The following is an 18,821-nucleotide window of genomic DNA, read 5'->3' on the forward strand; positions in this document are numbered from 1 at the left end:
AAAACGAGTATACCGGTAACTCATTTTCATTATTAATTTTTTTACCATTCAAAATTTTGTTCTATATAGAGGATATTGTTGTTTTAGAAAAATGCAATTTTACTTCGTTGAATGAGCTCCAAACAATATTCACACGAGCGGCGTGTTTATGTGCATAATTATTATGTTAACCATTCAAAATCATAAATAAATTGAAACATGAAAAGAGCATTTACGCGAACTAAACTGCAAAATAAATAGTTTATGATAGATATATTTACTGATAAGAGACTGCTTTATTGCATACGTGTTGATATCATTATAGGTTGAACCCATAGCCTGCTTTACGTGTCACGGCAGCAACACTGACTGTGGACAACGCACCGTCATTGACAAAAGTAATCTCTGTTCTATAGGAGACACTTGTTGGGTAAAAAGTCTTTCTTTCCGAAACGAATCATCAATATTTTTAATTACTACATCAAACATTTTTTTCAAAAGTGTAAAACAATTCATAGAATCACAATATGCAACTCACTTAATTTTCCCCTCTTTTTGTTTCCATACAACTACTATGTAATGTTATATTTATTATGTATATATAAAATGTAATACTTTTGTGATTTATATATTACTGTAGCATTTTGGGATAAACTATTGTTTTAAAAGAAACTGAACTGGAAAATTGTAAACTTCATTAACATTTAAATTTTACTTTCCCCTTCAAAGTAGGAAGATTATGTAAATGGTTTTGATTAAAGGAATTAAGTTATTTTTAAAAAATTTCAGACTCGGGTTACAATTATCAACTCAACAATTCAGACGTATAACCGATCATGCTCTAGTCAGTCGTGCACCTTAGATTATAAGAGTTTTTACTGCACAGACGGTGACAATTCTACCACCGAATGCAGCAAGTGCTGTGAGACGACCATGTGCAACTACGGAGAATACTACCCTAGTTCTCTTGCACCTAAAGTTTACTATTCTGTAATTTCCGTGTCTATGTTATCTATGTTGGTTGTGGTATTTATAAGACCAATTGAGTAAACAAAATCAGTTTATCGCGTAAATGGTACATGTAACCAACTTTTTAAAAACATACATCGTAAAATATAACAAAACATTTCCAATTAATGCCATTCTAATATTTATTCCAAATTAAATCACAACACATACAACGAACAAAACAGCTTTTATTTTTTTTATTAATACTCGTTGAGTGTCAATTATTTACAGAAGTCGTAAGTCGCATAGATATTTGAAAGAAAAAAAAAAAAACAAGACAATTACTTGAAGACAAGTTTAGTTTGACCTTTGCCAGGAACAAACTGGTAAGTCAACTTTCTTTTCTTCCTGGGAGTTTGATTTGTGTAGATAACCCGATTTGATGTTTCTGAAAATAAAACAACACCAACAGTGTAATTATCACATATATATTGTTAAAACTTGGAATTCATGCTGATTTTTTTCTATCAATTTGTCTGGTATTCACTCTCACTGAATCAATAAAGCAACGATCATTATATCAAGTAAACAATACATATGTAGATTGTGAATATTGAGAGATATTCATTTTTGTCTGACTTTAACTACATCTTAGCTTCAATTTTATTTTGAACTGTAACAGGTCATGATGACTTTTTTGGAGATACAGTAAAAGAGTTTGCCACAAATGCTACACTGTGAGGTTATACAATCGACCAAAAGTTTATATTGCATCGTAACATTATATTATTGAAAGGACAAATATTAAAAAAAAAATCAATTTTAGGTCACCTCTGAAACTGAAACAAGTGATGTCCTTTGACCATAGCCATTAACATGTAGGAACCGGAAAATATTAGCCTTTGCCATCAGTACTGAGCCAAGATAGCATTCATTTCTATGCAGTATGACAAGGCTCTATACTGTTGGCAGCTCAATTTCATTATTTTGATATTGAAATTTAGAAAAAAAATCCGAATTAAACAGATATAAGCATTGTTGTTTGTTCAAAGTGTATGTATAAAGAAATTAATCAGTGTTAAGCGTCAACGATTAATCATGAAGACTAAAGTGAGTAAATATCATTGTATCAATTCATGTAACTCAAGGCAGTTTTTCTTTTCTAGTGATTTTTTTTAAATCGTGCTATTAAAATTTTTCATATTCTTTTCTTTTTTTATCAAAGGTTGTAAGATATTTACTGATTAAAGTAATATATGGTGTAATGCTATCACTTTATTCTATTTCGTAACTTTACTTTTATGAGAACACAGTAATTGCTGAGCTTAAAATGAATATTTGCTATCGTTTGAAGTTGCCAAGAGGTTTTTGTTTATAACAGGGTTTTCAACAGAATAAGCCATTTGTTAGCAAGAACTACTGGACAAAATAATTAACAATATTCACTGTATCAACATAGCTATTATAACATTATTTAAATAGATGTACTTTAAAAATAGATGCTAAGTGAATTTTCTTTTATGTATTTAGTTCACCTTTGAAGGGGAAAAACATATTATTTTTTAAAATGTATTTTAAAGAAAATATTAACGCGTGCCATATTGTCACGTTTTTTAGAGTGATATATTTCATAGGAAAAAATACATTTACAATTATAAATAAACAAAAACAATTGCTAAAATGACAGTATAAGAAAGCAATTTATAAAATTGTTTCTTTAAGATTGATGCCCTTGATGTAAATATAGACATTAGACAGTGAAAGAAAAATACTAGAACATTATCAATGTTTTGTTGTTGTTTTGATTGATACGTCTTTTGCAAGTGCTATCAAGAAGTCGTCTTATTTTTGTATTGTTTCAAGCAAGTAATTTAATTCTAATGAGAAGAAATATTTTCTTTTTGTTTATATAGTTTGCATTAAAATCAGGCATTACTAATGGCAAGTTAAAAGAACGGTTATTTTACAATGTTTCTAATTTTGTTTAAAAAAGATTTGCATTTCTTTAGGCGACCAAGTTTCCGCAGCATTAAAATGTTAAGGAATTACATACATTTTAATTACATATAACATAAATAAAAAGTTCAATCATGTGTTGAATGAACTTTTAGCTAAGTCATACTTGGGAATCTAAGAAAATAATGATTTATCATTTTGTCTTGGTTATGTCAAAGTCTAAGATCACAGAGAACTAACAATCATTTCCTTACAAAATATACATTTTTGAACTAATTTTTTTTCTGTTTAACATTAAAAACAGAAATACCAGATTCGTTTTGAAGCATTCTGCTAATCTCAGAATTTTCGTAATCTAAATCCATGGGAGGAGAATCGTCTGTTGCCCAAGGAGATTGCTCCATCATTCTATGCTCATTTTCAGAGGTCTGCAAAACTGAAAATATTCACAAAACACAAGTTTATGCTTCTGCCTGTGATAACATTTTGAATGCTGAATACTTCAACCAATGACAATGGCAATTTTATAAGCATGTACATTCAATACCGCGACATAATAGTTTGAAGTGTTTTTTATCAGCAGCTTTAACACGGACATAGAAAATGTTTTAATATTTCCAGGCATTGTGAAATTGTTAATCAATTATTGTATTGTGACCGTTGTTTGAATGTGAAAGATGCTTTTGTTTTAAGACTCAATTAATCGACTTTCATCTTTATTTCAATTATCACAGCCATATATCAGCACATTTCATGATATCAGGAAACCACAGGCAAGAAACTTCCCATATAAACAATTCAATTATAACCAGACAGCATTATGCATTTCTTCCTGATAATGCACCATAAGAACTGCTTAGATACATAATGACTTTGCATTTACGTGTGCTGTTTTTATTAATGATTAACTGAAACAGATTGTGTAGTCTATTTTTAGTAAGAAAAGAATATTTATCAACTACTTTAACATTTATTTGACCTGTGATTCGTGTTCGTGTATGCAAAGATATTGTAAGGCTGTATTTAATATGTATGTGTTGTGTTTACATAAACGGATATTTATTGATGTTGTGATCTTATATTCTTTGAAGGTATATGTAAAACGTAAATTTAGATATGATCTATAAAATTTATTAAAATCTAAATTGTTTTGTTGTCTTTATTCACAAATCTAGCCCATTAAAGATTTTGTCACGTAATGCAAGTGAAAACTAAAAAATACTGTATCAAAATCAAAGAAGTTCTCAACAAATAATCTTGTATGAAGACTGTAGCATATAGATGCAGATGTTATGACTAAGGTCAAAGGTGTTTACAAGCAAAATTAACATCAACATTCAAAGATTACTTCACAAAATGCATCCTAAGATCTATTTTGGTGAAATGTTTGTACTTCAGGGTATTTTTGATGTAACCCTTTCTGCTGATTGAGATTCGCTACATACAGTTATATTAGTTAGCGGGCATAGAAAAAATGCAAAGTAATTAAATATCAAACTTTGGATTTTCAGTAATACTTTATTGCATAAAACATTTACTTTCGTTTGCTAATGCGTCTTCAATTTGATATGAAGTCTGAAAAGTGATCAATTAATTTTGGTAATAAGAATAAGGAAGATTACCTTCAGTTGTTTGGTTTTTATAATTTCTTACACGTGGTGTTGCCAGGCCTATGCTTACTTTCTGTAAAGGATGTCTTTTTAAACGAGTGTCGAACCTTAAACAAAAACAGTGAAATGTATGACATTATACACATACCAAAGGACCAACCGTCTTTCCAGTTCCTAAGTAATTCAAGTGAGGCAAATATTTTAAACCATGACCTTTGTGCATTTTTTTTTGCTTCTAAATTACAAAAATCAGCAAAATACTGTTTTTCAATTCTTTTAATACTACATGTATTTTAGAAAATAAACGAGACTGTACAACTGTTTATTCAAGAACATTTCAAAATAAATAATCAATGGTTAAATTGATTGATATAAGATGAGACTCAGTGACAGAAAAAGATACATGCATATTAACCTTTCTTATTTTTAACAGATAAGAAAATAAACCTTGAAAATTGCTGAGAGTTGGCAAGTAACTTCCGTGTAGTTTCCCTAAGATCATCAGCAAGCGATTGAGTATGACTGCTACTAGGCTTTACAGGATGTTCCTCGAGACACTGTGGTTTTCGTGTTATCCTTTCTAAATTTGGATTCCATACCAAATCCTTTCCACCAACATGTTCAGAATTTGCGTTTCTTCTGTCAGTTGAGTTATCTACTATTTTTGGTCTGAAGACAAATTGAGATTCATTAGTGTTAATACGACTTAATTTTGGATCATCATCGTTTTGAAAATGTTGACATTCCTTTTGCTCAAGTCTATTATCAATGGAATTTGGTAAATAATGATATTCTTGCCGATCCGTATCACCGTAAACATGAGGCCTCCCTACCACTGGAATACCGTCATTGCTCGTGTATTTACATGGCCCTGCAACGTTTGTGTATTTACATGGCCCTGCAGCTGACTTTTCATTGAAAATTGATCTGTCAATCTCGTCAGAAGGAGGGAATTCTTTTTCAAGATCACTCCTACTATTTTGAACTTTACAACCTAAAACATAACCAAGCTGATTTCTAGAAGTGCCATTTAAGGAGTTTATTTGAGGACCAGATGAATTACTTTCCCCCTCATTGACAGCCAATGACTCAACGTTAAATGGTAACCCATGATTGTAATCAAATGTTTGTGTAGAATTACTACTCCAACTTGAGATCTGTTTAGGTTGAACAGGATAACTAACATTGCTTTTATATAAATTTTGTTTCATCTCTTGTGAAATTGCCTTCCTTGTTTTTATTCCATTAGCAAGCATTTCATTTCTCTTGTTTTCAAGAGGTATATGTTCAGTACTGTCACTGTGATTTCTGGGGTAATTTGCAGCACTATAGCTAGACAAATATTTACTGTTATTTATGCTCATAGCTTCTCCAACAAAATACCTACTTTCATTATTATTGTCCTTACCCGTATGCATGTATTTATGATATTTTTCATCACTTTCTGATTTCTTCAACCTATCACTTTCTTTCATTGCTGTAAGTTTCTCGACTGGATTTAAGTATCTTTCATTTTGCATTTTGCTGATTTCATATTCATGCTTGTCGCTTTTTATTTCATTTGTGACATTGTTGCATGTTGTTAGTCTGTTTACATTAGTGTTACTTGAAATGAAATTATCAAGATGTTCCCATTCAACACGATCATTTGCACTTCTATGTATGTTTTCTTTAGTATTTTTAATTTTTCTAAATTTTGCATCTGAATCAAAATTGTTTTCTTTTGAATCCTCCGTTCTTCCAGCTGAACTATAGTTGTACCTTATTCTATGTTTAGATTGATCATCAATACATATTTTGTTGTTTTTATCAGTTTCATTTGATTGTTTGTTTTCTGCACAGAGCATTGCATCAATCTCCTTTTCTTCATTTGGAAGTGCTGGGATGTTTTTCATAGCTGTGTGTAATTGCTGGTGGCTATAATATCTTGTGGTCCTGCCTTTTCTTTGAAAGTCCTCTGAAACATACATATCTCTACTCACTTCATCATTTTCATTTTGATCTTGACTTAAAGATTCTTTAATTTGACTGTCAGAATTTTCGACACCATCAACAACATTGTTAGCAAGTGAAGTTGTATTATCACACTGGTCATACAGCTGGTCTTCTAAAGTATCTACTTGAAGATGCAATCCTGTATTGCTCCTTACAAATTCATCCAGTGTCTAAATTATGTAATCAAGAGAAAACAAAAGATGTGATGAACGAATAATGAGTTATAAGAAATGGTTTTGTGTAAAAGATGTAACATTTAATTTGTTTAATAGACTAATATTAGAAAACCAACTTGTACATCATGTACATAAACATGCAAAAAAAAAATGTGGATAAACTCCTGTAAGCTCAATGTCAACACAAAAGGGCTTATTTCAAGAGTGGCAAAAATATACATACATTTTTCTTATGCTTACTTCATATGATTGTGACGCAAGATTTAAAAAAATACAAGTCCAAGTCTATTAAATATCATTTATGAGTATTCAATATCTTAAGTTAATTTAAATCAAATCAACATACTTGCAAAATTGAAGAAGGTATTTCTGAAACATCTCTTTGAAGATCAACCATTGATGACTTGAAAATCCTTCCTAAAGGAAGTTTTTTCAATAGTAATTGGGAGCTGTCAAAAAACATCATATCACATATAAGGATGAATAAACATAAAACAATACCTCAATTGTCATTAACCTTACATATACATGTATACATTTATGGGGACAATTTGGTGCTTTCTTTACATTCAAATCCTTCACATATACATGTATACATTTACGTTGACAATTTAATGCTTTGTTAACAATTAAAATCCTTTACACATATTCATTGCTACCCTTGTTACATAAAGTAATAAACAGCTAAATTAGAAGTTTATTTCCATTTTAGATATATCAACTAGAACTGCCACTATTTTGGCGTGAATACCCCCACATACCACTTTGTCAGAATCAATAGTGGCCATTTAGAGCTCAAGGACAACCTCCCTGCCAAATTTGAGGTTACTAAGTCAGTGCATTGCTAAGTTAATTGTATTCTCCATGCTTCAAATGTCACTGCGGACAGGTATTCTTAAGCATTTGAGCAGACAAGCTTATTATAGTAAAAATCCCTGTGACCTTAACCTTTGACCCGGTGACCTCAAAATCAATAGGGGTCATCTACTAATCATGACTAACCTCCATGCAAAATATGAAGACTGTGGGTCAAAGGAATCTCAAATTATTGGGCGGACAAGCTTTTTTTAATCAAGGTCCCTGTGACCTTGACCTTTAACCCTGTGACCTCAAAATCAATAGGGGTCATCTACTAATCATGACTAACCTCTATGCAAAATATACAGACTGTGGGTAAAGGAATCACAAGTTATTAGGCGGACAAGCTTTTTAAAGTCAAGGCACCTGTGACCTTGATCTTTGACCCAGTGACCTAAAAATCAATAGGGGTCATCTACTCATCATGACTAACATTCATGCCAAATATGAAAACTGTTGGTCAAAGGAATCTCAAGCTATTGGGCGGACAAGCTTTTTAAAGTCAAGGTCCCTGTGACCTTGACCTTTGACCTAGTGACCTCAAAATCAATAGAGGTCATCTACTTATCATGACTGACCTCCATGCCAAATATGAAGACTGTGGGCCAAAGGAATTTAAAGTTATTGGGCGGACAAGGAAAAACCGACGGCCGGCCGTACGGACGTACCAAAATTTGATGTTTATGAGGCAAATGAGCTCATAAACACCACCTGGACCAATGTCCATAAGCAAAATAAGCTCATAAAAGCAAAAAAATAGCTCTTAATTTCAATTTTATGAGTTTATGTTCTTTATTTAACTACGGAATGAAGCTCATAATAATCAAATGTTGGCTCGGACAAGCTGATTCCAGTATACCCCCCTTATAACTTCCTTGTGCGGGGGTATAAATATCTAACAAAATCATCAAATACCTGAATGAACTAAGACAGGGAAGCATGAGTAATGCCCTTTCATCCTGAAAATGATAGATTTACATTACAAAACTTGACAAATTAGAGATATCATCTATATCAGTATAGCTTCTTTTGAGCGTCACACATAAACCATTGTTAATATTGCATAAAAATACAGATTGATATATTTCCTGTAAGTAGGATTCAATATCGTATCAAAGCAAACATTTTTAACACATCCGAACCCTTATAAACCAAGAAAGCTAGTTTAAATCTAAGTGCAATGAAAGTATATGAGCATCTGTCAAATATTACCTGTTGAATTTCATCCCTCAGCCATGTCCTATCTAACCACTGTTCTTTTGTTTTGCTGAGAGCCATACAATTCTCACTAATGCTTCGAACTATAGAGGACACCTCACTGCAACCTTCACAAAACAATATCTGCAATATCAATCATACTTCATATTATATGTTTTTAATGATTGCACCTTATTACCAGTGTACAAATGTATATGACTTATTATACCATTTCTACTGCAGAAGGTATAAATTGCATAATTATCTATATGTTTCCTGTAGCTTTTTTCAGGGTCCTCAAAAGGATTTTTAAAAAAGGAGTCCTGTCCCTCTGCTCTGGCATGTAAAGAAGTTATCAGTTCTTTGCTAAAGTGAAAGCACTAGTACTGGTAAACTGATTGGAAGCCTGCTCAGCTGTGCTTCGGTGAATTCAATGTGGCTTATTGCTGTCATTCAGAGGGTAAACTACCACCACCAATACAACCAAATATTCTCGATAAAAATGTTTAATTATAACGTATAAACACTGAGTTCTATGAAGTATCATTATTGCTAAAAATGCTTTTTCAGTGCTGATTTTTCACCATTACCCTAAACTAGAAGTAATGGTGAAAAACAACACAGTAAAGAGGCAACTCCAATAAAAGAAAGCCTAAATAATTCACACAAGCACAGAATTATACTTGACCCTTGCTTTAAAGTAACTGGATTTGTCTACAAAATTTGCAACTGCAGCCTGTAATCTACCAATATTATTTATGACATGGCCTGGATACTGGTAGCTGGAATAAATAAAGACAATGGCATATACTACTTTGTATATGTGAGTTTTATTGCAAATATAAACTGTTTGTATTACAAAAAAATGAAGAAAAACAAATGTACAAATACCATTTAATAAAACATATTTCTGATATCATTCAATCAGCTAATTTTTATAACTGCGTGTGTGTTGCGTTCCTTGTAAATTGTTAAATGTGACAATTTTTTTAAAGTAATATTTACCTTCCAGTTTTGGTGTTTGCAAATAAGATTAACCAGCAGTTGACATATTTCAAACTAAGAGCCACCATCTTTGTAACAAGGTTTTGAACAGCACAATCATCATTCAAGTCTTTTATGTCTTCTAAGACAATTCCTGTGCTTGCATCAACATCAATATCAGAAAAGAACAAATGCTTGGCACCTCCTATCAGGCTATAATCTCTCACTAGCAGAAGAATGTTATGTCTAAAATTTAAATAGGAGTTGCACAAAGCATTTGTCGTTTTCTTTTCTTATTATTAAACAAATACTTTTATTGAATATGATACCTCAGAAAAAAAGTTAAGTACAAATTATGTACAAGTTTGTAGTACTTAAAACAAATGCATTAAATTTACTAATTGTAAAATGTGTCCTATATATCTCATACTACATTTATAATAAAAGACACCAAGTGACTTGTATTAATATCTGTCTTAGCGCTGGAATAATTAAAATTTTCTCAGGACTCAAATCCTCAAATGGTAATTTAACCAGAATGTTTTCAATTTTCAGCATGTAAAATAATTATGGTATATTTTCCAGAAGCATTATTTGCTATTTTTGAGAGTTAATGTACTGTATGTATATATGATAATAAAAATGAATTGAATATAAAATAAAAACAGGATATTTTGTTTGTTTTAAAAGCTTTATTTTGTAAATTTAACAAAAACTCACATCTAAATGACATATAGTCATATTACTGAGTAAAACAAAGTTTCTTTTTCCTCACATTTTGTATTGTTTTCTCAAATTAACACCACGTTTTTATGGCATAATCCAGAACATGACTTGAATTTCAACTGACTGATAATTTGAGTATTTTATCATATACATAAGATTTATTTATTATACTATACCCCAAAAATCTTTAATGAGCATTGGCATTAAAACTTATTTCAACAAATTTGTAGGAGGATAATAATGATATAATAATGATATCTTACTTTTCAATATTATTTAAATTTTTTTAACATAACAAACCTTGTTTCCAATAGTTGTAGAAGTTCAATGCTCTGTACAACTTTTTGAGATCCAATTAGACATATCTGTTCTTCAGGACATTCCAAAGTCAAAGTTGTTGTATCTGAACAAGGTAACATTTAGAAGGCTCAATGAGATAACTAATGGAGCAGTTTTAATATTTACTCAATCCATTTTGAGCTTGTGAAAATAATTAATAATTACCTTAATGGGTACACAACATGTTTAACAACCGCACCTCTAGGTGGAGCATTATATGCCCGAAAGTGTTTTTTTTTTTATTAAGGATGAAGCATTTGTAAGACATGAGAATTAAATAAAGTATTAAATAGCTGCCGGTTTCTTTTTGACGGGCCGGTTTTTGGCAAATTCAACCCCTATTTTTACACACTTTAAAAAAATGAAATCTATCTTAAATTGTTATATTTACTAATAGGTTTAAAAGTTAATATGGTTTTTTTTTCTATTTTTGCTACTTTTTTTTATAAAAATGCATTAAAATTTGCATTTGCCATGGCAAAGTGTGTTTTGCCAGGGCATTTCGGTATTTTGCCATGGCAAAAATATTTTAAAAAATCTCAAAACATTCTAAAACTTATTCTATGACATGTTCTTGGTGCTTAATTGTTATTTTTGTATTGCAATCTCTATTTTTTTCCATTTTGCCATGGCATATCCATGGCAAAAATATCCCATGGCATTTACATGGCAAGATTATGATTATCAATGAAAAAATTCATGGAAAAGTAGGACTTTTCTGTCTTTGAAAAAAGTTTCATTAATTTATACATGGCAGAAGACATATTAGGAATAGAACACTTTAGAAATTTTTAGTTAACGCATGGAATATCTTTTTTTCCCAACCACGGGTCATATTAATAAAAAATATATGACATTTTAAAATGACAATAATTATGAGATCATGGATCAAATATAATTAGTTATGCTAAATTATAGTAAAGCTTGGTTGGTAGTTATATAAGAGAGAGAAAAAAACACTCCCTAGAGTAAGCTCAACACGGCAAAATCGAAAAATGTTGCCAGGCCTGTTCATGCACGGTACTGGTAAGTGCAAGTTAACGTCCACGTCCCCTAGAACCGGCTTAAGTACTATACAACATTTGACACAAGAGCTGTCACAGGAGAGAGTGAAGCTCAACTAATAAAATACTGGATGCAGAAGGGAAGACAAAACTATGAATACGTAATATAAAATTACGTATAATTATGTATTAAGTTATAGTAAAAAACAAATAAAAACAAGAGGGCCATGATGGCCCTGAAGTCGCTCACCTGTATATAGGTCCCCGTAGCAGGGCCAGTTTAAACCCCAGGGCTTTCATTTGAACAAACTTGGTAGACACCCCTTAGAAGATGTTTCATGCTAAACATCTAAGGTCTAGCTGGTCAAGTTTTTCCTTTACACATATAGTTAAAAACAATGACACACCTGGGGCAGGGCCATTTTGGACCCCAGGGCTTTTATTTGAACAATTTTTGTAGACACTTACTAGAAAATGTTTCATGCTTAATATCTGAACTCTAGCTATTCGGATTTTTCGAAGAAGATTTTTAAGTTTTTGCTATACACATATAAGGAAAATCAATGACCCCCGGGGTGGGGCCAATTTTGACCCCAGGGCTTTTATTTGAGCAAACTTTGTAGACACTTACTAGAAGATGTTTCATGCTTAATATCTAAACTCTAGCTATTTGGGTTTTTTCAAAGAAGATTTTTAAGTTTTTGCTATACATCTATCAGGAAAATCAATGTCCCCTGGGGCGGGGCCAATTTTGATCCCAGGGCTTTTATTTGAACAAACTTTGTAGACACTCACTAGAAGATGCTTCGTGCTTAATATCTAAACTCTAGCTATTTGAGTTTTTTCAAAGAAGATTTTTTAAGTTTTTGTTATACACATATAAGAAAAATCAATGACCTCCAGGGCGGGGCCAATTTTGACCCCAGGGCTTTTATTTGAACAAACTTGGTAGACACTCACTAGAAGATGTTTCATGCTTAGTATCTAAACTCTAGCTATTTGGTTTTTTTCAAAGAAGCTTTTTTAAGTTTTTGATATACACATATAAGGAAAATCAATGACCCCCGGGACGGGGCCAATTTTGACCCCAGGGCTCTTATTTGAACAAACTTGGTAGACATCCATTAGAACATGTTTCATGCTAAATATCTTAGCTCTAGCTCTTTGGGTTCTTTAAAAGAAGATTTTTTAAGTTTTTACTATATGCATAAAGGGAAAATCAATGACCCCCTGGGGCGGGGCCAATTTTGACCCAAGGGCTTTTATTTGAACAAACTTGGTAGACACCCATTAGAAGATGTTTCATGCTAAATTTCTTAGCTCTAGCTCTTTGGATTCTTTAAAAGAAGATTTTTTAAGTTTTTACTATAGGGAAAATCAATGACCCCCTGGGGTGGGGCCAATTTTGACCCCAGGGCTTTTATTTGAACAAACTTGGTAGACACTCACTAGAAGATGTTTCATGCCAAATATCTAAGCTCTAGCTCTTTGGGTTTTTGAGAAGAAGATATTTAAAGTTTTTTTTTTGGTTGCCATGGAAACCAGAGTTCTGCATGGAATTAAATTCTTTGAACAATTTTCAAAGGTAAGCATTTAAGGAACATTCCTGTGAAGTTTGGATGAAATTGGCTTAGTGGTTTATGAGGAGATGTCATTTAAAGTAAAAGTTTACGGACACCGGACGAAAAGCGATCACAAAAACTCACCCTGTCACTTTGTGACAGGTGAGCTAAAAACACATAAATTCCAAGATCAAGGGGAATAATTCTAGAAATAGTCATGCTAGAGTTATGAACATTGTCACACAACATGTGTGTAATGATAAGAAATATATATCTGAAGTTTGAAGTAGATACCCTAAAATGTAAAGAAGTTATAATATTTCTTAAAGAAAATCCTAAGTTCAAAGAGAGATAAATCTGTAAATATTGCTTCAAGAGTTATGAACATTGTCACATAAAATGTAATTGATGATAAGGAATAAGTATTTGAAGTTTGAGGTAGATACCTTTAAAACTAAAAAAGTTATAGTAAAAAATAACATTTTTCAAGTAAAAAAATCTAAGTTTACTGGGAGATAATTCTTGCAATATTGGTGCTAGAGTTATGTACCTTGTCACATAACATGTAATTGATGATAAGTAATAAGTATTTGAAGTTTGAGGTAGATACCTTTAAAACTAAAAAATGTATAGTAAAAAAACATTTTTAAGGAAAATTCTAAGTTCAAGGGGAGATAAATCTGAAAATGTTGGTGCTAGAGTTATGAACCTTGTCAATAAGACGTGGATGATGATAAGGTACATATATTTGAAGTATGAAAGAATTCATTGTGCTCAACAATGTTTAGGTTTAATAACAATCTAAATGATAAAAACCTAATATTATATTACTAAAACTGCCACTGTCATGGCGTGAATACCCCGCATACCACTTTGTCAGACTCAACAGTGGTCATTTAGAGCTCAAGGACAACCTCCAAGCCAAATCTGAGGAAAGTAAGCCAGTGCATTGTTAAGTTATATATTCTACATGTTTTTAGTGGCAAAGATCAAAGTGACCTTTACCCCCCCCCCTCCCCCTATTCATGCAGCTTTGCCTGGAGGTGTTTAACAATGAATATATGAGAACATAATTATATGCTTCACATGTAAAAATGTAAAACTCAAAACACTGTGGACAGGCATTCTTAAGCATTTGAGCAGAAAAGCTTATTGTAATAAAAGCCCCTGTGACCTTGACCTTTGACACAGTCACCTAAAAATCAAAAGGGGTCATCTAATAATCATAACCAACCTCAATACTAAACATGAAGAGTGTTGAGCAAAGCATTCTTATGCAATTGAGCAGAAAAGCTTTTTGAACTAAAGGCCCATGTGACCTTGACCTTTGACCCATTGACCTCAAAATCAAAAGGGGTCATTTACTTATCATGACCAACTTCCATGCCAAATATGAAGACTGTTGGTCAAAGGATTCTAAGGTAATTGGGTGGTCAAGCTTTTATTAGTCAAGGCCCCTGTGACCTTAAAATAAATAAGGGTCATGTAGTAATCATGACTAACCTCCATGCCAAAAATGAAGACTGTAGGTCAAAGGATTCTTAAGTTATTGGGCTGACAATATTTTTTTCTCAAGGCCCCTGTGACCTTGACCTTTGACCTCAAAATCAAAAGTAGTCATCTACTTATCGTGACTAACCTCCATGCCAAATATGAAGACTGTGGGTCAATGGAATCTTAAGTTATTTGGGGGACAAGCTTTTTGGATTCAAGGCCCCTGTGACCTTGACCTTTGACCTGGTGACCTCAAAATAAATAGGGATCATCTACTAATCATGACTTATCTCCATGCCAAATATGAAGACTCTGGGTCAGAGGAATCTTAAGTTATTTGGCGGACAAGCATTTTAAATTCAAGGCCCCTGTGACCTTGACCTTTGACCTCAAAATCAATAGGAGTCATCTACTAATCATGACTGACCTGCATGCCAAATATCAAGACTGTGAGTCAAAGGAATCTTAATTTATTGGGCGGACAAGCAAAAACTGACGGACAGCCGGACGAACTTACTCACAAAATGGTACTTATGTGACTTTTCCTTTGATCTTTTTGGCCATTTTAAGTCACACAAGGCTTAAAAAAGACACACAAGTAAAAACGGAATGAATAGGATCAAAGAGAATTTACTGTTACCCATTGTTCTCAAAGTCACACAAGTACCTTTGGGTTTGTACGGCCAGACAGCCGGACGGACAAGCTGATTCCAGTATACCCCCTTTACAACTTTGTTGTGCAGGGGTAAAATAATTAAGACACTGATTATTTCATTTTACATCACTAACCAGTGAAATGGTATTTGTAACATAGCATTTCCTAGTCAAAATGCTTTTACAGTATCAATTATGAAAACATTAATTATTTCAATATCCAAAAATTAACTTTTACATTTTTAACAATCATTAAAAGAATTTCATTGTTGTATAAATATTTTGATAAAAATTACTTTTAGATTCTTAACTGATAAATTTTACAACTTTAGTATAAACATGTCATAGTGGTCAATAAGGAAATATTATCACCTTTTGATTTTAATACTTTATGGCTTAATTCTCAATTTCCTAGTCTTTTATCAAACAAGCCATACTTGATTATCTTTTGACATTTATTACTTAAATAGCTTAAGGCTTAATCACTATGACAACTCTTTCTTAATTTATATTGTTGCTTTTTATATTTTAAATTAGTCTTATTTTGATCTGGGAACATTCAACATCTAAAAGCCTTATTTTGTATTTTGGAGTTGCAACATCTTGAAATTTCCAGAAAAATAGCTGCTGAAAATATCAAACTTGCCCAAGAAAAATACAAAACTCAATATGATAAGCGCAGTCAGCCATACGACTTTAAACCAGCTGATAGAGTATGGTTATATTGTACCAAAGTACCAGTTGGTATGGCACCCAAACTTCACAAGAAATGGTTAGGTCCATACTATATTACGTATAATGGCCCTCATAACACATACAAATTAAGAAGATGTTCTGACAATCGTGAAGTCAAGGTCATGGTCAATGCAACTAGGTTAAAACATTACTTTGATCCTTCAGATAGGCCAACAAATCCACCACCAGGTTATGAAAATCTTACAGAATCATTAAATTCAGAAGAAATGCCCCAGATTGATTCTGAAGTCCCTCCTACAGCTCAAACTAAGACTCCCAATGAGAAGATGTCAGAAAAAGATAAACAAACTGACAAAATAAGAAATCCCAAGCTAAACATAGCAATAAAGAGACAAATAAAACTATCCCACAACAAGTCCCTAGATATGATACTGTTAACAAACCCCAGGAACAACAAGTTCAAGGTCAAAGTACTTCATCAGATAATTCAAATAATCAGCCTGATCCAACACCAAGTACATCAACAGAAACAAGCCCATGTGATAATCAGACTCCAACCTCCAAATCAAAACTCTTTTCTGTTGATGAAATTGATAAAATTATTTCCTCCCAACGCAGCAAAAATATCCTTTACTATCGGATCAAATGGAAAGACCCACAAAAACCTAGTACATGGGAATATGCCTCTACAATACCTGAAGTCTTCATCAGAGACTATCATGTAAACAGAACTATGTCTGGTAAAAAGAGAAAGAAACCATTACAACATACACATCAATTTTTCAAAACTTTGCCTGGCATAAATCTTCTTTCTTATGATAGGAAACATAAAACTGTCCGTGATAGCTATGTCATAGGTTACACAGAAACTTATGATCTATCAAACCAACGTCTGATTTATAATGAGATTGGTAAAGATCTCTCACACAGTGGTATACCATTCAAAATTTCAGAAAGGAAACGAATATTGCAACCCTACCTCAATATTTTATATGACCAATTAAAGCATGTTGATTTTGCCAATTGGCATAGCAATGTTGGTATTTTGAACAATGGTCAAGAAATTGAAGGGAAAATGATCAGAGGTGTGATCACATATGACTTCTCTCATCCCCTTGAAACTACTTATTTCAAAATATATCATACAGATTCAAAACAACCTGTTTGGCTTCCATTTTCCCAAGCACCTGTCAAGTTAGTACGCCAACTTTTGTTTAGAATTTCATCAAAAATCAAATGCACTGGTCAGCTTTTCAAGTCAACAAAAGGTCCAATATGGAAACAACCTTAAAAATATAATTTGTAAATGCAATTAATAATGCTGTTTAAGTTTAAAACATTGTATTCGATAAAGCAGCGGACCAATGTACCATAACAATGTACCAGTGAATGTTTGAATTTCACATTACCATTGTTGAAAATAAATTTAAATGTGTTGAATTTACAAATGTGTTAAAAAGAAATGACATTGGACTACAAAAAAGGATTATGTGTCAAACAAATAAAAAAAAAAAAAAAGAAGCGTTTATTGCAGGAAAGGATGATTATACAAGACAGTCAAATATGAATTTAATACTAAATAATCAATCCAGAGACATACAAATTATTGTTATAGCATTTAAGCTAAACAAATTGTGTTGTGCAAAAAAAATTTTTTATCATACTATATGGAGAGTTAAAACAATGTTGCATAGACAATACTAAACCTCTACCATAGTAAATGTTACATACATACAAATATATTACATATGATATTGATTGAAAAAGAAATTTGTTAATACTGAAGTGGCTGACAATTTTTGTTGAGTATGTTCATATTGAGTCAAAGTCCACTAATGCATGTTGCATAAGAAATATATGATACAGAGTTGAGAAAACTCCTTAGAATAATACTAATATGTGAGATTAGCAATGTTGCGTAGCCATATAGGGTCATACTAAAATCTCAACATAACAGAAAGTCAAATACTTATATATATATGAGTACAAAGGTACCAAAATGAAATTAAAGAAATTATTGTTGTGTTTTATGCCAATATAGGCCTGGCTTATCAATTACAGTCGCATATGATATATTAAGATAATGCCAAACAATTATGTATTTTTATGTTTTGAAGACCTCAATAATTCTATTGTTGCCGCAAATCTAACATAGGTAAATTTTATTACATTGGTTAAGACATATCTTTCGTGTCTAATGTAAAATTTCCTTGTGGTGATAATTAATTTTTAACATAAAGACTTATGTTTTAATTATCATTAAAGGAAAGCCATGTTAATTGCTATTTCTTCAGATTCACAATGTTTTTTGTATATAAATGTCCATGCCAAAGAAATATATTTTTTGTGTTTTGAAGACTTCAATAATTCTATTGTTGTCGCAAATTTAGCATAGGTAATTTTTATTACATTGTCAAAGACATATTTTTCGTGTCTAATGTAAGATTTCCTTTGTGAGATAATTTAATTTTAACATAAAGACTTATGTTTTAATTATCAATAAAGGAATGCCATGTTAATTGCTATTTCTTCAAATTCACAATAATTTTTGTATATAAATGTGCACATTGATGAAATATTGTTGTATAATTATGAAAAATATTATGTGTAAATATAGAATTAAGAAAAAAAAATAACAGGAAG

At 31.8% G+C, this 18,821-nt stretch overlaps 1 protein-coding gene across 2 annotated transcripts in view; it reads right to left on the minus strand.

Annotated features, from left to right (window-relative positions):
• Positions 1-773: 773 nt before the first annotated feature.
• Positions 774-18,821, minus strand: part of LOC132760117 (uncharacterized) — a 49,471-nt gene continuing 31,423 nt past the window's right edge. The window contains exons 21-30 of one of the 2 annotated variants that reach the window (XM_060752015.1): positions 10,730-10,832; positions 9,725-9,949; positions 9,414-9,501; positions 8,735-8,863; positions 8,438-8,481; positions 7,011-7,113; positions 4,941-6,658; positions 4,506-4,600; positions 3,194-3,319; positions 774-1,375 (exon numbers count right to left, since the gene is read on the minus strand). In XM_060752015.1, coding sequence (XP_060607998.1) covers positions 1,269-1,375; positions 3,194-3,319; positions 4,506-4,600; positions 4,941-6,658; positions 7,011-7,113; positions 8,438-8,481; positions 8,735-8,863; positions 9,414-9,501; positions 9,725-9,949; positions 10,730-10,832 — 2,738 coding nt within the window. In that variant the 3' untranslated portion in view covers positions 774-1,268. Of the gene's footprint in view, positions 1,376-3,193; positions 3,320-4,505; positions 4,601-4,940; positions 6,659-7,010; positions 7,114-8,437; positions 8,482-8,734; positions 8,864-9,407; positions 9,502-9,724; positions 9,950-10,729; positions 10,833-18,821 lie in introns of both variants that reach the window. The other variant, XM_060752014.1, reaches the window with a different exon arrangement.

This window comes from Ruditapes philippinarum, unplaced genomic scaffold (genome assembly GCF_026571515.1).
Source record: "Ruditapes philippinarum isolate M1 unplaced genomic scaffold, ASM2657151v2 ctg3111_1_1_1_1, whole genome shotgun sequence".
Lineage (NCBI taxonomy): Eukaryota > Metazoa > Mollusca > Bivalvia > Venerida > Veneridae > Ruditapes > Ruditapes philippinarum.